Source organism: Anguilla rostrata, chromosome 15 (genome assembly GCF_018555375.3).
Source record: "Anguilla rostrata isolate EN2019 chromosome 15, ASM1855537v3, whole genome shotgun sequence".
Lineage (NCBI taxonomy): Eukaryota > Metazoa > Chordata > Actinopteri > Anguilliformes > Anguillidae > Anguilla > Anguilla rostrata.
Genome location: NC_057947.1, coordinates 35,545,727 through 35,572,613, shown reverse-complemented (window position 1 = coordinate 35,572,613; position 26,887 = coordinate 35,545,727). Strand labels below are relative to the sequence as shown.

The 26,887-nt window shown below is 43.5% G+C and overlaps 1 protein-coding gene across 1 annotated transcript in view; it reads left to right on the top strand.

The window, feature by feature from the left end:
• LOC135241065 (dachshund homolog 1-like) overlaps positions 1 to 26,887 on the top strand; it is a 169,036-nt gene that overhangs the window by 73,437 nt on the left and 68,712 nt on the right. Inside the window, exons 2-3 of the mRNA XM_064311171.1 lie at positions 2,725 to 2,840; positions 19,791 to 19,952. Coding sequence (XP_064167241.1) covers positions 2,725 to 2,840; positions 19,791 to 19,952 — 278 coding nt within the window. The remainder of the gene's footprint in view (positions 1 to 2,724; positions 2,841 to 19,790; positions 19,953 to 26,887) is intronic.

The window sequence follows — 26,887 nt, the reverse complement described above, 5'->3', positions numbered from 1 at the left end:
TCGTTTTTAATTGGCTAAAGCTGTAGCTAATGGCTACACTGTGCTCAATGTGCTCTGCTAGATGCATTGAATGTACTGGGTCAAATTTCCATCTAAACAGCTCACTTTGCATATAGTTTACCTGCTAAGTACTGTGTGGTTGCTGTAAGTACACACTCATGTGGGTTATATAAAGCAGGGTTGTGTATAGGGTGAGAGAGAGACTGAAATTAAGCCCAGCTTCAAATAACTTTGCGACGTGTGCAAATTAACTTTGAATAATATATTAAAGTGATTTCTCATTGGACTGGTGGTCTTTGAAGTTAGCTAAATATGTTGTGCCGTAATTTTAAGTAAAACTCGACGGTGTCCACTCCTACTTAATGATAAAGACAGATTTGTCTGAGGGAATGTGGGCCTACATGAGCTGCTTTATGTGCAGGTATTCCTGCAACTGTGTGCACATACATTAATGTTTCAACTTGAATTGCACTACCATATTCCTCTTTCAGTGTAATTGCAGTTGCACTGCGTTCAAGTGCAATTTCAGCATCTGAACTCGAATAACTTGCTTTGCAGCCTAAACAAGTTGGGATCAATAATGCAAATGCAGTGAATTGTGGGAGAATTGCGGGATTACATTACAAAGCAACAAAGTATCGGAGTCGTGTAAACAGAGTGCTGTAAATCCCACCACCATCGTGACCGCATACGAACGCTGAGGTTGGGCGCTGTACTGAACACACAACCTGCCATGCGGTTCTGTTCAGCCTGTACTGAACACACAACAGCCTGTACTGAACACACAACCTGCCGTGCGGTTCCGTTCAGCCTGTACTGAACACACAACCTGCCGTGCGGTTCCGTTCAGCCTGTACTGAACACACAACCTGCCGTGCGGTTCCGTTCAGCCTGTACTGAACACACAACCTGCCGTGCGGTTCTGTCCAGCCTGTACTGAACACACAACCTGCCGTGCGGTTCTGTTCAGCCTGTATTGAACACACAACCTGCCGTGAGGTTCTGTTCAGCCTGTACTGAACACACAACCTGCCGTGCAGTTCTGTTCAGCCTGTACTGAACACACAACCTGCCCTGCGGTTCTGTTCGGCCTGTACTGAACTCACAACAGCCTGTACTGAACACACAACCTGCCGTGCGGTTCTGTTCAGCCTGTGCTGTATAAATCACACACATGCGCTGCGGAAATGCGCATCCATGACTGCGTTAACTATCAGAGTTCCATTAGTCCTTCAGCAGTGTGTGTACAAGATGAACCTTTAACAAATGAACCTTCATTTTTTTGCTAGCCATAGGGAATGTCTTTATCCCTATTTAGTTATTTTTTAAAGGATGGGACGTGAATGGAGGTATTGTAAATATTACTGTGACACATTTATTTCAGCAGTCTCTTGAAATGGGGGGGGGGGGGGGGTGTTAAGGGGTATGCATCTCTGTGGCCTGTGTGATCTGAGAGATGTTGCGCAACAGGCCCTGGTGCTGCTGGAATAAAGGAAGAACACATTACAGTATCTTACTGGAATAATCTGTCTCGGGAGTGTGGATGGCTGGCCAAAAAAAAGGACTTAAAAAAGAAAAGAAATATGCGTATTATGATTTGTAACAATTGCCTAAAATGGATTTTGGCGGTAACCCTCCCCCCCCCTGCCGAGCTGCACAATCCACCCCCCTCCCCTTCCAAAAAAAAAAATTCGTAATGAGTTAATCATCTCAGAGAGGGCAAAAACACAAATGAAAGAAAAGCCTTTTTTTTTTCTTTAAAAAGACACTTTCCCACCAGATTAAGCGTGTACTGCCATTTATCATCCCCGGTATGAGGTCAGCGGACTGAGGTAATAAAACACTCCATCAGAAATGTACTACAGGTCGGATTCACTCGCTCACCACACCTTCCGGCCGGCTCCCGTGTTAAATCACGCGAGCAGAACATCTCCTCAGGCCGCCGCTGGCTTGTAATTTCCCCAAGAACCTTAACATATCATTCATTACAAGAACTACACATATTTGGTTTTTAAAAGTCTCATAAATCAGCCGAGGCCCGGCTGCAATAATTATAACAAGTTAACATGTAATTTTCAGGCTGAAAGCTGCATGGCGGATTTTAGCATATGCAAACGAGGCAATTCAAATAGAGTCGGGATATTAATACCGAGGAGCAGGTAACGAGGTACGGGCTATGAATTATGCATCAAAAAGCGGTTGATCTTCAATAAAGGAAATGAATTCAGCGTGTAATCTAATTAGTAATGGAAGTATATTATGTTGAACTGCGGAAAGCAACTGTCCTTGAGAAAGAAATTTATTTACAGTACATGCTGGCTCTTTTGGAATGGTATTGCGATTTGAAGTGGGTAGAATGCTAAACCATTCTTTCTCTCTCTCCCTCTCTCCCTCCCTCTCTTATCTCTCTCTCCATCCCTCTCAATCTCAATCTTTTTTCATTCTTTCTCTCTGTCTGTCTCTGTCTCTCATCTCTCTCTGTGTCTCTGTCTCTTCTGCTCTCCGTCCCTCCCTCTCTCATCTCTCTCTCCCTCTCTCACTCTCTCCATCCCTCTCAATCTCAATAATTCTTTTTTCTCTCTCTCTCTCGCTCTCTCTCTCTGTCTCTCATCTCTCTCTCTCTGTCTCTCCCTATCTCTCTCTCTCTCTCTCTCTCTCTTTATCCCTCCATCCTGTCCTTTTGTCTTTCCTGCTCTCTGTATATATATTTATTTGTATTTTCAGTTCTCGACCTGGACGGCCTCCGAAGAGGACACAGAGCGTCACGTCTCCGGAGAACCCCCACATCATGCCCCACACCGTGCCCGGCCTCATGTCACCTGGAATCATTCCACCCACAGGTAAATTTGGGCTTTCGACCCAGGGCCCCCGTCCTCTAGAGCCACCTCCCCCGGAGTCCTCTCAGCCCACCCCCCCCCTCCCTCACCCCCCACCCCAAAGGGCAAACTGACAGAGCCGGACACCGAAAACACAAGGAAAAGAAAGGAGAAAAATACTCCCCATAAAACCTGGCTGTTACACCCGCCAGCCCAACATCGTTCTGCAATGTATGTTTCACATATTCTATTTAAATTGTTTGTGCTTTTGCCTGTACAAATGAGCAAGCATAACCACATGCATTCCTTATTTAATGGTACTCCTCTTACTGTAAATAAATTATTGAAAAGAGTGGCTATCCAGTTTTCTTGTCTTGAAGTATTTAAATAGAAATGTAAGAAATATATTGGACAATATTTTTTTATTTTATGAAGATTATGTCGCTCATAATTAGTTAAACCATGATATCTTTATTTAAGGACCAAAAAATGTGCCCAGAACATTCTTGCAGAAAAATGTATCATAAATGCATTGTAAGATAAGCAATCCAATTATCTGAAATATTTTCAAGGGCAAAAATAACTTTTTGGCTTAGCTGGCAGTTTGCATAAATTAAAATGCCACACACTGAAATTAGCTGGACTTTATATTATGTTCTTAGGTGTATTGAGTAGGTAGACATGCCACACAGGGAGCCTGTATCACTATAGGTTATGTCTGTGTTGGGAGTTAACTGGTGTTTTGCAGATAGGGATGATTTTTTAAAAACCTTTTGAAGGAAATCAAAATGAAGTGTCTACACTATGCAGGATTTGCTTATTGAAGGGCATGGGCTACTCTTTGGATTAAAGCTGAACATTTTGTAGGATCATCAAGGTCATATCATTTGTTTTGTCAATGAGGTATGGACCGAAGAGTGATGCCTTAGATTAATAGGAACACAATGAAAGGAAGTCATAGATTAGGCTTCTAGTACTACAGGTTGCTGACTCTTAATGTCTGTACATTAGCTGGAACTGAATGGGAGAATTCCATTCAGACCATTCTAGAACACTTCTGCCAGTCAGCGATATGTATCTGTCTGGCACCATCAGAACTTTGAACTCTAAAGTAAATAGAAACGGAACACACCGCAGGTATGCACTGTAACTTAGTGTTGGTTTAATAAATTCCATAGTTTGACTTTAGTTCTTAGTTTGCTTTGTTTTTCTGAAAAACAACTTGGAGGAATGATGGGAAGACTGGTTGGACCTAATTTTTTGGGAGGGGAAAAAAAAAAAACCTTGTTTGGTGCAACATGAGATATTTGAACAGAATCACAAAGTCCAATGCTTGGCTGGTGATAATTACTGGTAATTACATTTGTCTTTGTCTAAAATTCTGAAATGAAAGGATAACCTTGAACTAATTTTAACAATCAATCCTTTTGTTCCAGGGCGTTAATTCTGCTCTTCTAATGTGCTCAGCGGAAAGGCCCACTGGGACTGTGTGGGTAGATGTAATGTATTCGTCCTGAAGGATACTCAGTAAAACACTGCTTTGTCCCGACAAACAGACAGTCCTCGTGGTAATAGACGCCTTACAAAGCAGGGAAGACAGGCCTGCTAGTTCTCATATGAAAGCCAGCCCATGATAAGTACTTTGCGCTCCCTCCTTAAGAACAGCCCCTAAGTAGGTCTGATGTATTATGAGCAAAATCCCCAAACTAACTTTTAATTTGCGGGCGTTAATCCTGAATGAGACGCATAAGCAGCGGAGACCTCTGTAACTAGCTTTATTAAAACTTCATACTGTAACTAATATACACAGAATATACGCATCTGCTTATTTTCTGTGAGACAGTTTCAAAGTGAGAATATTTATTGCTTGGATGTGTCAACGCAAGTGGTAGTCAGACTATAAACCTTAGCATGTAAATATTTATCACTCACAGTTAACCAATCAGAGGCATGGAAAGTAGACAAAAATATTATGCTGTGTTCTGTTTATCATTGCCATTTACTGCCTTCAGATCCATATCATTTCCCGACATTGATTTTAAAGCCGGATACTGGCCGTTCTACTTTTTGACGCCCAACGTGTCACTTACTGCTCTATTCTGCATATGGATGCACCCGTGATTCTGTACTGTGAGAGTGCATTCTAGACTGAGTTTATATTTAAAATGGCTGCGCTCCTCCTGTGAGTGCAGCAGGAAGGGATTAGGAGTGGTTCACTTGGTGTGAACGCAGGATGCTCCGGGGAGTCACAGGTTCGAGCTTCAAGGCTTGTATAGCGTTAGCCAGCTATGACACAATTGGTCGACGAATAGATTGGCAACCTGTCCAGGGTGTATTCCTGCCACCTGCCAAATGCATGCTGGGATAGTCTTCAGCACTTGGTCCGGTCTCGCCGAGGGGCGGGGTTTTAATCAGCCAGGGTTCCCTCGTGTGCGACCGACTCGATTGGTTCCTCCCTCTTTCCTTCAGTGCTGTGTGGCCTATCAGGTGTAAGATAGTTGCCGTAAATATCACAAGCGCAGACAAAGCCAAGTGTTTTGGTTTTATTTAGGTTCTTCCTGGGGCACTGGTGTGCTGTCCTTTGGCATATATGGCCAAAGCAGGAACACTAGCAACATCTTACCTAAAACAGATTTTCAGTATTCCCCCCAGAAAAAAAAGAGAATAAATTGGAGTGGAACTATTTTTTTTCTTCTCCAGATTATTTCATTAGATGCTGCATTATGCCTTGAGTGGGTTTTAATTAGCCCGATTAAATCCGCTTCAGCACTGTCTGTACACAGGCGGTAGTGATGTTAAAATAAGCTCATCGCCACAAGAATCAGTAACAACCATTTGCGCTTTTAATTTGCCTTAAGCATGTCTTATCACAGCCAGCCCATGTGGTCTTCATTCACTTCCTCGTTTCCATTGTGTCAGCTTTGAAGTCCACACCAGAAACTGCCTTGTTTTGCATATTTTGTTTTCTGTTGCATCTTTTTGTATTAATCTTTCATATCAAGTACAGCAATGGGCTTTCTTAACTACTAGTTTAAATATTTAACAAACTCCATGTTTACTGCAGTACTAATAAGCTCTCACAATGTCTCTTCTTGAACTGTTTTTGTTTTTTGCATCGCCCTTCTACATATGTTTAAATATGGATTTCGCCAACATTATCATATTTCTAAATCTAAAACACATTTATTTTTTCAGTGATACTACCTATTTGCTGTCATGCAGGCCCAACCATGCGTGTTCAACTCAAGCCCAGAACCTGAAAACATATTTATTGAAAACAACAAAAAAAAAAAAAAAAAAGTCTCAGTTCTCTGATTAGATTCTGTCCTTTGGTCCTCTCTGATGTTTCGATCCCCCCCCCACCTCCGCAGATGACAGAAAGGCAACTTCTGGGCAAAACTGCTGTGGATTTGCGTTTGAAATTCAAAAGGCAAGCCGTAGAATAGGCAATCTGGGACAATGGCGTCTCAGAGAGACGAGGCCCGATGCTTTCAGCCGCCGGGCCGGGGATCGCTTCCCCTCCACTTTCAAGTCCGCGCGAGGGTCGCGCCTTCGGCGTCTTTCGGGAAATGGGAACTTAAAGGCCACGGGGGACGGCCGGGACGAGGGGGCCGGGTTTTGTTTAGCTGAACAGGGAAAGTGGGGGCGAAAAAATAATAAATAAAAAAATAAATAAAACCTTTGATATTGTCCTCATCAGGACTCCGCGCTTTCATGCCGCGGTCCTGACATTTTGTCGAGGCGTTTGAGAAAGATAAGTAACCCGGCGTGGCGTCGCAGGCCGAGTCCTTTTTTGTTTGATGCCCAGTTCTGTCAGATTAATCGCACGGCGGCTAATAACGCGAGCGCCGATGGTCTGCGCGTTGGAAGCGCAGCGCCCTCACCACGGCGGTAACACCGCGTCTAGCGCAGCGGTGTGCGTTTGCCGCTGCTCACACAGCTGTGAGCGCGTGAGGCACACGAACATGCTGCTGTTTGACATGTAGTTAATCTGCAGCGCTGAACCAGTAAAAGGCCTCTTCCCTTTCTCACCTGCACAACTCCAGTTCTAGGGCAGCTCAACCACAGTACAGCTCCAGTTCTGGGGCAGCTCATCCACAGTACAGCTCCAGTTCTAGGGCAGCTCACCCACAGTACAGCTCCAGTTCTGGGGCAACTCACCCACAGTACAGCTCCAGTTCTGGGGCAGCTCTCCCACAGCACAACTCCAGTTCTAGGGCAGCTCACCCACAGTACAGCTCCAGTTCTAGGGCAGCTCACCCACAGTACAGCTCCAGTTCTGGGGCAGCTCTCCCACAGTACAGCTCCAGCTCCATTTATAGGGCAGCTCACCCACAGTACAGCTCCAGTTCTAGGGCAGCTCACCCACAGCACAGCTCCAGTTCTGGGCAGCTCACCCACAGTACAGCTCCAGCTCTTCTGGGCAGCTCACCCACAGTACAGCTCCAGTTCTGGGGCAGCTCACCCACAGTACAGCTCCAGTTCTAGGGCAGCTCACCCACAGTACAGCTCCAGTTCTAGGGCAGCTCACCCACAGTACAGCTCCAGCTCCAGTTCTGGGGCAGCTCAGCCACAGTACAGCTCCAGTTCTGGGGCAGCTCAGCCACAGTACAGCTCCAGTTCTAGGGCAGCTCACCCACAGCACAGCTCCAGTTCTGGGGCAGCTCACCCACAGTACAGCTCCAGTTCTGGGGCAGCTCACCCACAGTACAGCTCCAGCTCCAGTTCTAGGGCAGCTCACCCACAGTACAGCTCCAGTTCTAGGGCAGCTCACCCACAGTACAGCTCCAGTTCTGGGGCAGCTCACCCACAGTACAGCTCCAGTTCTAGGGCAGCTCACCCACAGTACAGCTCCAGTTCTAGGGCAGCTCACCCACAGTACAGCTCCAGTTCTGGGGCAGCTCACCCACAGTACAGCTCCAGCTCCAGTTCTAGGGCAGCTCACCCACAGTACAGCTCCAGTTCTGGGGCAGCTCACCCACAGTACAGCTCCAGTTCTAGGGCAGCTCACCCACAGTACCGTCTTTCCTCCCTGAAATCGGTACTCAATATTTTCGCCTCTCACTGTGTGAGTTTTTTAGATACACGCCTGCTATGTCCCCTTCGTTTGTCCATTAACTCTGGAGCAGGTGACTCCTATTAACAGAAATTAGTCTGAAAATGCCCTGTGTGATGCTATGCACCAAATCAAGCGATTCATCAAATGGCAGGACTCATAACGAGCCCAGGGGCTAGAGGAAGCTGCCATTATGTGCGTATGAAAGCTTCACTCTCCGTAAGATCCCTTTTATTTCTTCTTTTTGTTTTCTCTAATTCCCTGCAGCGAGCCTTGTTAAGGCCGGGGAAAGCTGTCTGTCACCGAAGGCTATCTTTTTTTAAATTTTTAAAAAAAAATTTTAAAAACTGTCGTTTCAGAAGCAAAGTGCTTACATTTTTCTCACTTACATGGGTGAATCTGCATGGAGTACCCCCAAAACCCAAAGGATTTAGTCAGTCTACAGCATCCACATGCACTCAGACACCCGTGCAAGGCCTAGCAACGTCCCTGCGCTTAGTACGGCCAACCAAGCGCTTTCCCTGGGTTTCACTTCTGAGTGCTTGTTGTCATGGAGGTTGGAGAGAGTGTTTATTTTCAATTATAAGTACACAGAGGGCGTTTTTAAAATGGTTATAAGTGAGGCTGGCTATTGACAGAGAATGACCCTGGGTGCCTCTTTAAATGGCTTCAGTTCGGGGATGGGTAAAGACATCATAATCTGCTTAGGTTCCCATTTAATAAAACATCTAACATATCCTTTGTAAATGATGGTCTCCTCTGGGCCAGGCTCTGGGGGCTGCACGGTGTCTAGCGCGCGACAGGGAGATTGCTCCTCTAAATCATGTTATTTGCTCTCGGGGGCTGATACCGCACCGAACAGACGTCTCCGTTAAAGGGACGGGGCTTTGAAAAGCTTTCACTCCAATCCCCCGCAGAACTTTTGAGCGCTAACTTGCCGGTGGTTTATAGTGTACGTGCCGCGTTTGTGGATTTGCGCAGACGAGCCGTCTCCCTAGCGCTGTCAGCAGACAGGTTTTCTGCCCGTGTTCGTAGCATGTCTCAGCAAAAGGCCTTTTACTTCATTGTTTTGTGCATCACTGCGTAATAACATAATACAAAATGAGTGAAAACAAAGCACAGAGGTTTTGCTGTGGAACCTGGAAATGTAATGACACGGAGGATTTGAGCGTCGTGTATCCTCAGTACTTCCTGTATCCTCAACACTTCCTGTATCCTCAGCACTTTCTGTATCCTCGACACTTCCTGTATCCTCAATACTTCCTGTATCCTCAACACTTCCTGTATCCTCAACAGTTTTTCAGCAAAACTCATACAGCGGTTTTGGTGATGACAAAATGCTGCTTTTCTTCAGTCATGTCTGAACTGTGTGACACCGGCTTTCACATTCACATTGATACCCTTTAGTACTTGTGTCTGTGAACTTCCAATACCAGTAAATGCGTCCACTTAAAATAAATTTCCGCAATAAAATGCGTGAATTGTCTGGTATGCATGCGTGCTTTGACTCGTCTTTACATTTTGTGTTGCGTAGTACATCGATTTGCTTAATCCTTTGGACCAGAACATTAGTCACTGTGCTTTCTTAAACTTTAGAAGAACTCTTTGGAAATACGGTCTGGATACAGGTGCTTTATTGGAGCACAGCTCTTTTGAACTCACATCTGACATTAAGACTTGGCAGTGTTCTGACACGTGTATTTATTTAGTTTCTTTTCAAAATATTCTCTCATGATTTAAATATTTTTTTTCCTGGTAATCTAAAAAACAGTAGCCTAAATTAACACCATTATTATTATTATTATTATAAGGATATGTAATAACGGTTTCATATTCTATACGTACTCCAAGTCAGGCAAGCCAGAGAGGAGGCTGAAGTTACTAATCGTGTGGTGTTCTGAGAAGCTGCTGGGCTAACTGCAGGTCTTGCTATTTTATCTGTTTTGAGAGAAAGGAGATCTCCAGTTCTGCTGTAATCTAATATCATAATGCGGCACGCTGACTTTTAAGGCATGAAATGTACACTAGAATTAGGAAAACACAAAGTAAATTGATCAATGTAGTGAAACATTAGCGGACTGAAGTCCAACTCCACAGCTTTTTATTCCGTGTTCTGTATCGCTGAACGTTTCGTTCTGTTTTTCGTGACTTCTGACACAATGGAACTAAAAGCACTTTGGACGCAGTCCCGTTCAGTAGACAATAGACAATGTTATCAGGCTGGAACTTCATTTATTTTATTTTGTTGGACCCGTCCATTAAAAAACTTGGCATGTGGGAGCTGCACTGAAGCTGCGCGATTAAACATTTCCCTCCTTTTTAATCGGTATTTTCTCTGACTCTAAGCCGTAACGGAAAGCAGAACGGGAGGAGGAGGAGTGGATGTGGCGGAGGAGAGTAAGAGCTGCGTGACCGCTGAACAGCATAGCGTTTCGCTCCTAACCGGACTCAGAAGGGGTCACTCCACGACAGCCAGGAACTGGCAGCCGCTCGCTAGTGTCGGAATATTAATTTTGTTCTTTACTTTGAATCGGAGATCGCAGCAAGCGTCACATGACCAACACTTTTTTTTAAATGAACGTCTGTGGTGGGAAACACATTTACACATTGTTTAAGAGACAAAAAACAAAACAAAAACAAAGATGACACAAACTACACAAATGACAAGAGCAAAGTATATTATTTTATCCAGTCTTATGTCTTTTGTACAATCTGTAAAAGCACAGATTTAAAACTTATGCAGTTACCCTGTACAATGAGTGGAGCCTGTGATAATTAATTTAGTTCAGGTTTAAGAATAAGTCTGCAGTACGTTTATGTCGCGTGCCCCTGTGATGCAAATATCACAGCACCGGGGACTAAAATGTCCCTGTCAGCTCACCATACTGTAGGCTGTCAGTGCTGCCCGTGCATGCATACAGTTAAGCGTCCGTGCTGAGGGGAGTCGGTCGCCCTTTCCTGTTTTCCTGCGGGGTTTAAATAAAACAAAATTCCAGCACACACCTGTAATTCCACGAACAAACAAAAACAAAACAAACAAAAAACGGTAACGCCGCAGATAAGGACGCGCGATTTTTTTTTTTATCGCGTCCGGTCGTAAAGTCGGCCTTTGCGTGCCGATGTGTCGTTTAGTCTGATTTTAATTTAATTACGCCACTAGTGGAAGAGAGCGCATGCGTTGCGTTTTTGCTTATAAGACAGGCTCTGGCGGTGGCCAGGTATGGGGCAGCGAGCGTGTTAATTAATAATGAACAATCTGACAATACGCCCAGGCATGACAGCATTAGGACAGTGCGCTGCTGCTTCCTTTGCATATTAATAGATCCTTCATTATTATTTGATTTGACAGCTGCTCGGAGGGCCGCTATCAGACTTCGTCCCTATTATTTGCTATTTTATGCTCGGTGTGACAGTACCATGCATTTCTTTATTTGTGCAAAGGCCCCTCTTTTTTTCACAAAGGGAAGTTTGGTGACCTTTCTTACACACACCGTTTCACCATTGTGTGTGAGGCTTAAATTAACAATGAGTTGGCAAATGACCAAGACTATTATTCCCCACTGTTCCAAATGTGTGTGTGTGTCTGTACACACACACGCTCACACACACACACACGCTCACACACACACACACACACACATATATATATATATATATATATTTGAATTGTTTTTAATTACAGTTATTTTAATTCATTACATTTGCTCACTAATGCTACTGTATAGTCTGCCGTTCTGTATTGTGTAGTGCCGCCCCTAAAGCCAGCTTTTGTGCAGAAGATAATGCGACTGTATGAGATGGCATCCTCCGTGTAATCCTGACTGCAGGGCACTTCATCTCCCATTCTGAGAGGCAAATCTGAGCCTGCTGCTTTTTTTACGCTTGCACAACATCGTTTGTTTGTCAGTCACAGAAATGAATAAAAAGGAAAATTGAAAAATGAAACGGTTGCTTACATTTATAATGCGCTGGTTAGGCTTAAAAAAAATGGCTTCCTCAGTCACGGGGAAATCCACAAAGGGGTCGAGAGCTAGTCGGGTGAATGCATCTCATTACAGGTATTACAAACAACCTTCACTCACGATTGCTAAAATGTGATGATGTTTACGATGTATTTCAGACCTTCGTTTATTCAAAGCTAAAGTAGGTAAATTAGCATTCGTAACAAACTCGAACCTGAGTGCAAACGCACAGGTGACTTTGAGATGTGTAGGTGGTGTGAGTGTTCAGTCAGGTGACTTTGAGAGGTGTAGGTGGTGTGAGTGTTCAGTCAGGTGACTTTGAGAGGTGTAGGTGGTGTGAGTGTTCAGACAGGTGACTTTGAGAGGTTTGGGCGGTGTGAGTGTTCAGTCAGGTGACTTTGAGAGGTGTAGGCAGTGTTAGTGTTCAGACAGGTGACTTTGAGAGGTGTGGGCAGTGTGAGTGTTCAGTCAGGTGACTTTGAGAGGTGTGGGCAGTGTTAGTGTTCAGACAGGTGACTTTGCGAGGTGTGGGCAGTGTTCAGATGGGGCACTCTCATCATAATGACTGTAGAACAGCAGGCGGGCACGCACAGTGCTTACGTCAGGCAGTATCGCCACTTGCCAAGTATGCCAACTGTGCAGCTTTCCACAACAGCTAGAAAACACGCAGTTTTCGAAGCAGGCCCAGCAGGACTTGGGAGTCAGGAAGTGTGACTGCTAGAGGTCCACTGTGCTTGGCCCTTTGATCTCCTTTACTTTGGCAGAAGAAGCATTCTGAATTTCTTCAGAATATTCACAGTGTACAGTATCTTCAGTTCAATTCCAGGTATTTTTCATGTGTAACCTTTCTTTGGGCATGATAAAAGAAAACAAATGCAAAAGGGATCTTTGTTTTTTTGGGGTCGGAAATAAGTAAATGAATAAATAAATAAACAGTGGGAATGTTTCGATTGCGCATTTCCCAGAGTAAATCCTCAAAGGTTCTTCTTTGAGAGTATTGTGCTTCATCGTTGTGTGTTTGCATGGATTCTGTGCAATCTCTGTGTAAGATCATAGACCACCAACTCTCAAGTTCTGTGAAAAATCGTAGCATAATGATAAATGCATGATAAGAAAAATATGTTCTTGTAGCTGTGTGACAACAGCAAGCAGATTAATACTGGAAGAGAAGAATTTTTGCTGGGTCTGTGGTCCCCTGTCCATTCATCTGTCCATCTGTCCATCAGTCTGTGTTCCACACAGCTGTCTGTATACTCTAAAACTGAGGAAAATTTCACTGGTTTAACTGGATTTCACACAAAAAATTCTATTGAGGTCACTACAAATACAAATATGGGCTGGAAAAAATTTTTGTATGTGCATTTGTACAAGCATACATGCGTGTTTGTGTGCATGCGTGGCGTGTGCATACATGCTTGTGTGCATGCCTAACTGCATGCGTGCTTGTTTGTGTTTTTATCAACATCGAGCATAATATGTTCTCATGACAGATTCTGATGAATATGCAATTGTGTTGTTGAGCAGACAAAATCAACAGTTATTAGAATTCAAATCTACTTTTGCTCACGTTGTGACTTGTTCATGGTGCAAAAAGTCCCCTTTGATGAAAGGCTTGTTTGCAGTCTCTTAAATCAAAGCTTTCTGTAGGTTTAAGATGGAAGCAAAGCAGCTGAGAGAACATCTGTCATTTCACAATTTTCCGTTCTGAACAATCGAAGGAAAGCCGCCACAGCAGAATTATTAACTGGGCTGTCAGACTTTTACAGGGTCCTTTATTGTGAAAGAGAAATATTTTCCTTTATTTTAAGAAACAAGCTGTAATAAACGGCTCATTCTGCTGAGAGATCGGCTCCTGAATGGGGCTCAGTTTCCCAGGGTGTCAGAGGTAGGCCCTGTCACCATCAGCAGAATGAACAGTACTGTCAGTGGTAGGCCCTGTCACCTTCAGCAGAATGAAGAGTACTGTCAGAAGTAGGCCCTGTCACCTTCAGCAGAAAGAACAGTACTGTCAGAAGTAGGCCCTGTCACCTTCAGCAGAATGAGCAGTACTGCCGGAGGTAGGCCCCGTCACCTTCAGCAGAAAGAACAGTACTGTCAGAGGTAGGCCCCGTCACCTTCAGCAGAATGAACAGTACTGTCAGAGGTAGGCCCCGCCACCTTCAGCAGAAAGAACAGTACTGTCAGAGGTAGGCCCTGTCACCTTCTGCAGAATGAGCAGTACTGTCAGAGGTAGGCCCCGTCACCTTCAGCAGAATGAATATTACTGTCAGAAGTAGGCCCTGTCACCTTCAGCAGAAAGAACAGTACTGTCAGAGTTAGGCCCCGCCACCTTCAGCAGAAAGAACAGTACTGTCAGAGGTAGGCCCCGTCACCTTTAGCAGAATGAACAGCACTCACAAAACAGGCTTTTACAGCAGGAAGTACACACAGTCTTATACAGAGTCAAACATTTTACAGCTGTGATGACATTTTGCATCCTGATTCCTCCCCCCTATCCCCCCCGCGCCCAACTCGAGGCAACCTTCTCTTAACGCATTGGGCGGCAGTGTAATACAATGGGTAAGGAGCTGATCTTGTAACCCAAAGGTCACAGGTTTGATTCCCAGGTAGAACACTGCCATTGTACCCTTGAGCAAGGTACTTAACCTGCATTGCTCCAGTATATATCCAGCTGTATAAATGGATGCAATGTTGTGTAAGACGCTCTGGATAAGAACGCGTGCTAAATGGCGGTAATGTAATGGTAATGTGACAAACCGCTATGTCTGAAGATGCTGTAGTTTTCCACAGCATTTGGTCATGACCCGGTCTCAAACCCCATTTTTATTTGCAGAGCTGGTGTTGTTTTGGTTCCTTTGCATGGTTACTGAGTGACTACAGGACCGCTGGAATGTGGGCGCAGAGAGTCGCACTCGATGCGTTGGAGAAGTCAGCCGTGGCGTCACACCAGGGTCTTATCTCGGCCAAAGAGTACTTCCTGAGTTGTCACGGAAATGATGATGCAATATTCCTTTTTGAATTTGGGGGGGCACACGTCAAAATTTGCAGGCTGTAACACTCTAAAAACGACTGTAATGTGACCGTCCGTGCTCTCATGTCCGAACCAAAGTTAGCATTGCTTGCGTGCTGTGATGAGCTATCCGTGCGATAGCCATTCCCCACGACATCAGCGAATCTTTTCAGCCTGAATTGGGCATTTGACCGCTGTGCCCCAGGTCCCTGTGTTTTACAGGCTCACTTAAAACATGCAGAAAATATACGAGAGAAATGCAGTGCTCCTCCTTTCTGCACATTTATGCATAAAGGAATATTGGAAACAGGCACTAGCAGGTTATTGTGGTTACTGAATGGATACTATTCACTACGCCGAATCCAAATCTTTGTTATAATCAGATTAAAGAGCATTGCTTTAAAAGAACCATCCCTGATCTTGCCACACATAGAAGCATAGCCAGTGAAGTTGGACTGAGTGTAATCTCCCTAGCATGTCCAATAACTTGTAGAATGTAAAGAACCTGTAAATGATCTATCAAAGGAAGTACCTCAGGTGCTCAGTGTTTTTTTAACAGCAACCTGAATCATTATCAGGAGACTACTCATACACCACATTATCAGCCTCGTTGGTTTAGTTATTTTTTACGTTATGTTGTTTGTTGATACAATTGTTATTTCTGATGATCGATCATTTAAATATTCTACAGTCAGATACCCATATCAGGTCAATGCAGTGACATACAGGTCAGAATTATGGGAATTGTGTGCCTATTTGCTCTTATAAAAAAAATGGAATAGTGCTTTGCTAACCCCTATATTGAACAACCTTGACGCAACTTAAATTTAGGTTTTACTTATAAGTTCATTTTTCCTCGGATGTGTACAGATCATCAAGTTGTTCAATCACCAGCGTTAATGAAGTAACACTAATTTATTAGTAAATTAATTTAAGGACGTGATGTTTGAATCCAAGGGTGTGCCTTAGATTACTGTCATTTTACTGACTATTTAAAACAAAAAATAAATTAAATTAAATTTAAAAAATGGATTTGTGGGGAAGTTCTAATGCATTGCATTATGGGTGACAGATTTCCACCTGACATTTCCCAAAACTGGGTGTATTTTTGGTGTTTCATTGTTGTAAACATTTTCGGTGATTGGAATTAGATCTAAAAATAGTTAGAATGAATATGATTAATTTTGTGCCAGAAATGTTTCCATTCTTACGTTTTTGGAACAGTTGGGAATGGCATCAAAGTAGTTCTGTGTATGCTGTTTAGGGAAGTGCTTAAGACAGACTCAGAAAAGTGCCTATGAGACAATCGCTGTGCAGCCTTGCCAGATTTTAAAGACAAACAATGGAAAAAAAGCTTTAGAAACACTTCTGGATCAGTTTAAAACGAGCACATTTAATGAGCAGCTCTCCCATGTGCAATGTTCTGTCTCACAAAACATGACTGCGGTTTTTACTACTAAAAATATAATTGATTCTGGGTATTAATTATTTTTTTTTAAATCCACAAACATAATTGGAACAATATCAGATATTTTAATGGAGAAATCCCATGACATATTGAATGTGATTTACTTTTTTCACATTTTTTTTATTGATGAAATCCAAATAGCTGAGAATGCAGATTTAACATTAAGTGATGCTTTTAAACTGCATTGTAAGTAAATTAATTTATCTGATCTATATATATATATATATATAGGTATTTATATACCTGAAAGCGATAATAATATCTATCTCTGTGTGCCTTCCGTTGTGCATGCATCTCATTTGGAGATGGGTTGACTCCCCCCCCCCCGCTGCACATAAATGAATGTTGACCTTCAGTGAGAGTGGAGGCTGCATTCATTATGCTGGGGAGTGTAACCCTCTTACGGGCTGACGCATTGTTTTTCACACGCGGGCGGGGGCTGGGGGGGTGGGGGGGGGGGACAGGGCCGGGCCGACGGCAGGCGAGAGAGAGAGGCCTACTTTGTCATGATGTATACTGTACATCAATATGGAACCCGGTGTATTTTAAAATGCAAACAAGCTTTTAAATTATATGCACCTTCACTTCGGCTGCAGAGTGCGCTCTACGCCATCTGCCTATCAGATGGTTAGGAACCAGGATTGCGTACTAATGCCACATGTTAAAAACCTGCCCCCCCCCCCTCTCACCCCACCCTAGCCCCCCCCCCCCCCCCCCCCCCCAGCAGCCAGATACTGAAGCTAATAGCTAAGCTCGAGCCTGTGTCACCGAAATGCCTGTGACAGCTAAGTGATGAGATATTTATGAATCGGCTTGTCTCCCGCGACAAACGGAGACCGGCACGGCAGACACAAACAGGTTTGTAAAAAAAGGGGTAAAAACCCTTCGCCCTCATTGGTTATCACGGCTCGGAACGCACGCACCTTCCCTGCTTTGACGGCGTTCCCGCTGACAGCGTTTCCGAGTGAAAATATCGAGAATTCCTCGGGAAACGGGATGACAGTGCCAAGAGGCTTGGATCCGACAGTGATTTGTAAACATCCCAAATATCAGTTCCACTGTACGCTCTCCGGAGAAGACTTAAGAGCACGCCTCACTATACCAGTGTTTTAAAATCAGACACTTAAGTCAACAGAATTTCCCGCTGTTTATTTGCATGTGCGGATGTGATGGTAGCTGCGTGTGCTTCACATACAATAAACAAGCCGTGTTTTACAGTAGGTGTATGGCATTGCTCTGTTATTGTACTGCAGTTATGCGCGTGTTTTAAAGGGCTTAAAAATACTGCCTCTATGTGAAATGCCATTGCACCTGCACTTGAAAATACTCAACGCAGGAAAGAGTTAAATCACTCCCCAGTTTGAATAAACAAATAAACAATAAAGAAAGTACTGTGATGTTGAAGGTCAGAACGTCACGACTGCTTTCGCTCACTGGAGACGGTGTTTTTGCAAGTACATCAATCCCAGCATCACAGTGTTTTAGCACCCTCCCGGTCCCCTGATGGCTGGGGTGGCATCTGTGAGAGAGAGAGAGAGGAGAGGAGAGGAGAGAGGAGAAGAGAGAGAGGAGAGAGAGGAGAGGAGCGAGGGGAGAGGAGAGAGAAGAGGACAGGAGCGCTTATGAGCGGCACGGCTGTGTTGAGAGGTTTTACTCATGAAGGCAGAGGGCACGCAAAATACTACTGCAGAAGAATGGTGCACCACAATAAACTACTCACACATCATCACACTAGCAAGAAGCTGTGCCCACCCATCCTCAACATCAACACACACACACCACACTCACTACCACACACACATACACCACACACCACACACACTCACATCAACACACACACAAACATCACACACACACACACTCACTCACACACTCACTCACACAAACATGCACACACCACAACACACACTCACTCACACACACAAACATGCACACACACACACTCATGCACATACACTCACTCACACAAACATGCACACACGCACACACACACACTCACTCACACACACACAAACATGCACACACACACACTCATGCACATACACTCACTCACACAAACATGCACACACGCACACACACACACTCACTCACACAAGCATGCACATACACAAACACACACTCACGTGTACATATATACACACCTGCATGTGAACATACCCCCCACCCCATGCACACACACACACACACACACACACACAGTCTGACTGGAGTCAAAATGCCAGCGTGGGCTTTTTTTTTTTACAGGTTTTGAAGCGTAGGCTCTGAGGATGGAGGAGAAGGCCAGGTTGTTCTCTTTGTGATTCAGTGTGCACTTCCTGGCCCCAAAGCTGGCCTTTTAACTCAATCAAATACAAAAGACCATCTTATTACTGCCATCAAAGCCATTGAGAGCCGGAATAACAATGCTCTTCTATTACACAATTGTGTTTGTGTTGAGAGAAGGGGTTTGATCATGAGAACCAGACATGCCGCGTGTGTGATTACAACGGGCTGGAAATGTATGTGGTCTTTGGAAGTGCCGTGTTTGATTTTCTTCCTCTCCTCCTCCTCCTCCTCCCCCCCTCAGCAGTGTCTTGCTGTGATGGTCTCTGTGCTCTCTCTAGGGCACACACCACAGTCTATTTGCAAACAGAAATAATGACAGTATGTCAATTCAGATGTGTGCGTCTGACTCCCATCTGTCACCATCAAAGCACAGCGGCAGCTATGCTGTGCCGGGGACTCCACTGACACAAACACGCTCAAGTGTTCATGACACATTCATGTGAATTGTGGGCACTGTATTTATGGTCTGATATAACAACAGGTAGCCATACTGTACTTTTCACTTATGACATTCTGCTATCAGGAAGACGCAAAGTATTATGGGAAAATGAGTTCTTATTTGTCACATTATCATTATTGTACAAATGCATACTATGCATGATCATGATCACCTAGTAATAATAATAATAATAATGTAATAATAACAATAATCCTGAAGTAGACTCAAATCCACTTCAGCCTAAAGGACATAATCACATCCATCAAGATTAGAGCTGCATTATATTGAACGACCACCCCCCGGTGGGACACAGTAAATGATGCTTAAATCCCTCCAGCACCACTGTAATTGTTAAATCTAGTGTTATTCTAGTATTTGAGATTTGGTAAACCGATGAAACAAGTGAGGTCTAGCCAAAGGGTGAAATCCAAAATACATCTGTACAAAATTCTGACTGTAGTTGTTTGGTCTCTAATGATAATTTGGTCTATGATGAGGTAAGGGTGAAGTTTAGCCTGTCACATAGTTGTGAAGTTTACTAGGACTTCAGTGAAAACTCTGCTAGAGCCAGTGTAGACTCATGGTGTTGATGAAAACATCAGCTGACTGTGAGTGAGTGCTGCAGTATCTACATGCAAACATGTAATTAACGAGGAAATGAATGAGTGAATGAATGAATTAATGACCCTTTTGAACCCTTGCCCCTCCCCCCAGGCCTCACTGCCGCGGCCGCCGCAGCTGCAGCCGCCACCAACGCGGCGATCGCCGAGGCGATGAAGGTGAAGAAGATCAAGTTGGAGGTGATGAGCAGCTACCACAGCGGCAGCAACCAGCACGGCGCTGACTCGGAGAACGGAGACCTCAACTCCAGCGTGGGTGAGTCCCCGAGCGCCATCGCCCTGCTGTAGACCCTACTCACACTATAGACCTTACTCATACTGTAGACCCTACTCACACTATAGACCTTACTCATACTGTAGACCCTACTCACACAGTAACCCTTACACCACAACCCTTACTCACACTATCACCCATCTGCTGTCTCCCTTACTGTAGACCCTACTCACACTATAGACCTTACTCATACTGTAGACTTTACTCACACCATAACCCTTACTTACACCGTAAACCTTACTCACACCGTAGACCTTACTCACACCGTACACCTTACTCACACTGTAGACCTTACTCACACCGTAAGCCTGACTCACACTGTAGACCTTACTCACACCGTAAGCCTTACTCACACTGTAACTCTTAAATCACAGCCCTTACTCATACCATAACCCTTACACCGTAACCCTTACTCACACCACAGCCCTGTACTAACTGTACATTAAGAGCTGATGCACATTTACATAATTACGTGTTTACATTTTACATTACTAAAATCGACCCAAATGAAGAAAAATATGTCTTTGTCCTAAAGCATTATATACCATTTCATTTACATTCATATATATGATTACATAGTTCTTACACGTATCACAAGTGTAGGCCATCAGCAGATGTTCTGTAAATTCATTTAATGTTGTAGTAAGTCGAAGCCATTGTGAAATTGATTTAGTGGGTTAAACTGTACATTGCAGTTTGTGAAAGCAGTTACCTAATTTTACCACTTCTCTTCCGTATGCAGTAATATAAACAATTCCCCTGTAATATGCGGATAACACACTGGCTTAAAATCTGCATTAAGTGCTGAATGAAAGCAATTGCCAAGGCTACTTTTTCCTGTCATCAATTTTTGTCTGGAAACTATTGATATTTGCCTCTTATAGAAAAAAGGGGCAATTTGAAATACAGTCAAACAGAAATACTTTATAATAATAACAGCAGTAGAACTTACAGAAGTACATTTCTTCCCAAGGACATTTTCATTGCAGGATATGATTTGTAAATATCTGTCATTTTGGAGAATAATACTTTGAGTGGTGTATTTCCTGTACTGAATGTGCCACCTAGGCTGTGTCTCTAACGCTTTTCCTGATTTTTGCCGATGCCCTTTAAGTTAGATTATAGCCATGGGTGTTCCTGCAATTCACCGATAGGATGTGACCTGCTGATCATTTTGCTCCGGAAAAGGTTAATTACTGTCCTTTTTAACCAAGTGTCTCCATCTCCCAAGCCTGTGGCCTTTATAACCCTGAAAGGAAAATCTAAAATGTTGTGCCTTGACCCTCCTAGTTTCTTTTCCTGTTCGAATAATACATTCAATTGATGACTTAAAATAATTGCTTAGATATTACAGTCAATGGTTTATTTACCAGCTTATCAACGTGGTTATTTACCATTGAGTATGGATTCGTATTAACTATGCATCTATGTTCTGTAAATCATAAAAGCACAAAGTGCACAATCTCACGCTGACAGTATTCTCAACAGACGAGACAAAACTTGGTATTGGTCTCCCTTTAAAGAACAAACAATCAAAATGTTCAAAATCTCCATCATCTATTAATTGAAATAGAAGAACATTCTGTCACTATCTATTTTAGCTGCCTGTTGTGATTGAAATTAAACTCACTATTTGTTTAGCTTTACTTGGTTACCAGAGCTTCTGCCTGTCCACTCATTAATGGAGGTCCATATTTAGAGGATTAGTGTCAGACCATCTCAAAAACAAGCAAAACAGGAACGGGAGAAAAATAAAACAATTGTGCTGTTGTACTGATAGTATAAGCTTGCTTATCATTTGGGCAGGTGAATTATTTGAATTAAACAGTGTAGCTTCGCTAACCTATAATTTCTTTTGATAGCACTGATCCACTTGTCCTCAAACTGTTTTGTGAAATAGTGGATAGTGGTCATGTAATGTTAGAATGCATATGCAAAAGTAACAGAGCCTATCACATGCTAGCAGTACCTGTACGGCGCATACGCTAACATGCAAAACGTACCTTTTAATGGCATCGTTACACTAAAGGATGGAGTTTGTTCAGTGTTCCTCTCCCTTCAAATTTTCAAGGTAGGCTTAACACCGCTATCCTGTGAAACAGGCTTCCCCAAAGGACCGCGTGAATGATTCGCTTGTCAATATTAATCAAAAAGTCATGATGTGGCCATATTCCCCCTAAAAAAAAAAGAACTAAAAAAAAAACATCAGCCAAGTTTTTTCCCCTGCCCCCTCAGATTGGATTTCATCCAGGTTCATCCAAGCACGGTATTTTAGAGAAAGAAGAAACCTCACCTGTTTAATATGTGTAGAAGAGTAAAGAAAGTGGTTTTATGGTGTTTATACAGCGTGCGTATCAGCGTTTACGAGCATTGTTTAGTTTATTTTATACAATTTAGGGGGTCACAATAATCAGACCAACTGCGTTATGAACAGTTTAGGTTCCAGAAAAACTGTATAGCAATTAAGACTTGAGCGTTTTGCATCAGAAAGGCTGTTGTTGTTTTATTGCTCATAGTGTGAATGGCTCTGCATTTTGTATGAAATGATCCTCAGGGGCAGTGTGTCTGCCATGTTAGTTCATTTTCTCCTGTTATTATCAGACTGCATTTCCATCCTGCTTTTGCATTGACAGCGATTGAATTTTTGGATGAAGTGCCAAAGATAAAAATTTACATCCAGGCTTAAATCTGGTCATTTGGCTGGTGTTGGAGGGGGCGTTTAGCTAAAATGTGATTTCATTTTATTGCCCGCGTATGACTGCATGCTTTTGTACATTATTTTCACAGGACCATGTAGTAGTGCAAAATAATGATTTATATACATATATATATTTTTTTTGCAAATAACTTATTTAATCCTCAAACTGCATTTACCGAATCCCAACGTTTGATTCTCTTCCTGAAAGTTCGGAAGGCAATTAGGATTTACTGGGAATCTTTGACACCGGATATTTTCAAAACAGGATGTATTATGAGCCGATTTAAATAAGAAAATACATGAGGAATGAGGTCGTAACTTCCACAAAAAAACGAGGCTAGGAGGTCACGGATATAAAGATAAATGTGAATAAGAGTAGCAAGGCTGTGGCAATGAAGCTAATAAGAAACTGTTTTATCTGTTACAATTTAAATTGTAACCTTGAGCATGCGGCCTCCCTTCAGAATAATAATTCTAGTGAAGCAGTCACTGAGGGTGTGGAAAGTAAGGCATTAGCTCCCTGAGTAAAATATATGGCAGCGACCGCCTCTCTCCCCCATCCACAATCAATTGGATTCTTTTACTTTAATATTTACTCCCCCCGATGAGATGCTGGTCGGCATGGTGATGAACAGTCTGCTTCTGGCGTTTGAAGGTGACCTGTCATTGCATATGGACAAATCTCTCGCTTGCAGAAATGTAGAAAATAAATCATTAAAGCAGGCAGCCTTTCATTCCTGGATTTAAATCACCCCAGATTTATGATTTGAATTAATGCTTCGTTTGGTCAAAGGAATGGCCACGGAGACAAATGATGTTTGGTACTGAAGCCATCCTAATATTGATTACTGGATGTCTGTGCAATCTCTTGTTTATATCAAGCGGTCTCTAGTGACAGGGCTGGTAGATAGGAGTCACGCTGACGATAAGAGGAAGGATGTTGCCAGGTCTGTTCTGCTACCCCGAAAGAGCAGCACACAAACACACAGCATGTAACACAAATGCATCCTCTTTTTTGGGGGAAAAACTCTGAACCTTAAAAAATACAGAATGTATTGTGTAAACAGATTTGTTTTCAACCACAGGCCATTCTTCTTCCAAAATAAGAATATATAAATTAATATTTTTATTTTTATTTATTTTAGATTTTTTTTGTGAATTCTATTTTTAGCTCCATTGCACATTGTGGCAATGTGACGCAATTAACTTTATTCTTGCTCGATGGGATTTTACATTAATTTTTGATACCCTTTTTACATTTGGTGTCTGATGCCCAAATTTGTGCTGATGTCATGGCGAGTGCACCACACCGTTAGTACCCCCCGGCTCTGAATCACTTGCCAGATTCGGCTATGACTGCACTCACAGGGAACTTTATTTGGCAGGAGACACCACCTGACCACGGCCACTGCCGCTAACAATGCGGCCCGCTGATTGCTGGGAAATGAGTTCATGCCTATTTAAAACCAAATTCTGCAAGCAGCTGCTTCCAGAAAAATTAAAGAAAAGACGGATTGGCCTTTCAAACAGGGAATGCTATTGTGCAGTACACAAATAGAATTAAATATAAATTAGATAGCAAAGACTATTACTATATAAGTATTTGACTGTAGAACATGGTTTATTATTATTATTATTATTATTATTATTATTAGTAGTAGTAGTATAAGTAGGTGCAGTATTAATAATAATAATAATAATAATAATAATAATAATAATAATAATAGTAGTAGTAGTAGTAGCATAATAATAATAATAATAATAATAATAATAATAATAGTAGTAGTAGTAGTAGTAGCAGTATTAATAGTAGTAGTAGCAGAATTAGTGAAGTATTTTGTAACACAGATATTTTTGAAATCTGCAATTGCCACTCCATCTCTTTATTGTGTTATTATAAGAAATTTCATTACAGATAATTTTCTGAAGGTGGTTTTTCAGCCCCTGAATGTCCTCTGCCAGCCCTTATCTGTTGTCAGGGCTTGTTGTTGTCCTTGGTGCTTTTCTTGTTGTTGTTTTTGAAGTAGGCTGTTTAAAACGCAGAGACAGCTCGCGAAGAACATGTTCCGCGGGACTGAGAGAAGCTGTGTCGCCTTTGTGTGGATGTAAATTGGACAGCCTGCCGTTTTTCCCGCATTAAGCATTCAGCACAATTACCCTTTCCTGTTTGCATCAGTGTTATTAATTATAACGAAAAACAAACCAGGCTGTCCGACTTTGAGGCACACTGCAAAACATCCTGACAGGGGAACAAGGCGGATTGTGTCTGGGATTAAACCAATAGATTGTTCTTTAGTCCCTCTTTGATTTTTCTCTGAGTTTGTTTTAGGGGCGAGGGGGGGTGGGGGTGGAGGTGGGGTGGGGGGGTTGAGGGGGGGTGGGGGGGGGGGGTTCTGTGAGTGCACACTGTGTATTGTTCCAAAGACTCTCAGGAAACACCGTAATTACAGATCACAAACCAAGCAAAACATGTGTGACACACTGCTAGGGAGAGAAATAAACGCAGATAAAATCCCTCCCCCTGCCGTGACCCAAACCAGGGCCTTCATTATCCCGCGCAGAAACACTGTCAACTGCCTCTTAACAAACACCTGCCTATTTCAAGAGAAGGAATTGCTTTTCAGCGAGGGGGGTTTGGCGAGGGTGGGCGGCGGGGGGGGGAGTAGGGGGGGGTTAAGTATGTGAGTACGGGAGACCTTGAGTGAGGAGAGGAGGAGAAGAAACGGAGGAAGGAAAAACGTCTCTCTCTTTGGCCGCTGGGTGCCATTTCGCAAAACCGTCCCGTCGCCACGGCGATGCTAATGGACCTCAAATCCTGGGCGTAATTGGATGTGGGAATTGCGCGTGTCATCAGGCAGATGATGCCGCCGTAATGAAACGATTGACGGGGAGAAAATAAAACTTTTTAATGCCGGAGCGTCGCCGCTGCCGCTGCCGCCGCCGCCGTCGGCTTCGCCGCTTGCCGCGACTTAGTTAGCGGGAGGGCCGTCCCCGCGCACGCCCGCTCGCTCACGCCATCCGGGACGGGGGTCACGGTTCATACCCGGACCCCGGTGACAGGTGTCCCCGTTCGGGGGGGGGGGATTAAAGCAGGGGGGGGAGGTGGTGGGAGTCTGTCCCGCCACTCGTGGGGTCACCCCGGTAATTCCGCCGGGCATCTTCAGCGGGAGCGGGCCGGCGCTCCTGAGATGAGCTGAATTGAGACTGCAGCTGTACGCGAGCGGGAGCTAATTGGTCCTTATCTCGCTGTCCCATTCATCTTAATTTTTTACCAATTACTGAGAATTATCTGTGTTCTCAGTTGGATATAGGACTTAATCCTTTTTGGTTAAGCCGATGGTACAGTTTGCAGATTTCAAATTTGTGTGTGTGTGTGCGTGCGTGCATGTGTGTGTGTGTATGTATATATGTGTGTCTGTGTGTCCGTGTGTGTTCGTGTGCATGTGTATGTACACGTGCATGAGTGCATGCATGCATGAGTGAGTGTGTGCGTGCGGTGTGTGTGTGTGTGTGTGAGACGGTGGAAGAGCAGGACCTGTGTGTTTATGTGTGTGTGGTTAAGGGGGGGGTGGGGGGGTGGAAAAGTCAGGGGCGAAAAACAAACTGTGGAAACTTCTCATCATTACCAGCGTGCGGGAATCAATAAAAAATGAGATCAGAGGAAAGCGAAAAGGGGGGAGGTGGGGTTGGGGGGGGGAGAAATCAATTATACGTGTTATAATTCAGCCTCTTGTTTGCAAATGTAACGGCTCAATTGATTAAGTTGGACTGAATGCTCTTGCCATTATTGACTTGTTAAAAACATATTTTCTCCTCATCAGTGGTTTCAGCATTGCGGTTTCACAGATGACAGTGCTTATGAAGTCCTATGAATAATTTTAAATGCATTAATTTTACGGTGCCGCAATCCGGCACGACTGACTACGGTCTGGCTCACATTTTATTCTACCGTTTTTTTCTCTCTTTTTTTTAAACTTCAGAAATTGAGAAATAATGCATTGCTCAGGGGACACAGCAGACATTTGGGATTTGAACCTGCAACCCTGGGCTCACTGCAGTCCATGCGGCTAAGATCATATCCACACCGGTTACTCTGCTGTGTGTGAAAACAAATTGCTTTGTGTTCCTGTATACCTGAAATCACACCGCCTGTTTCTCTCTTTTATAATGTTTACGTGCTTTCCTCAACAAAAACACGAGAGGCAATTTTCACAATATT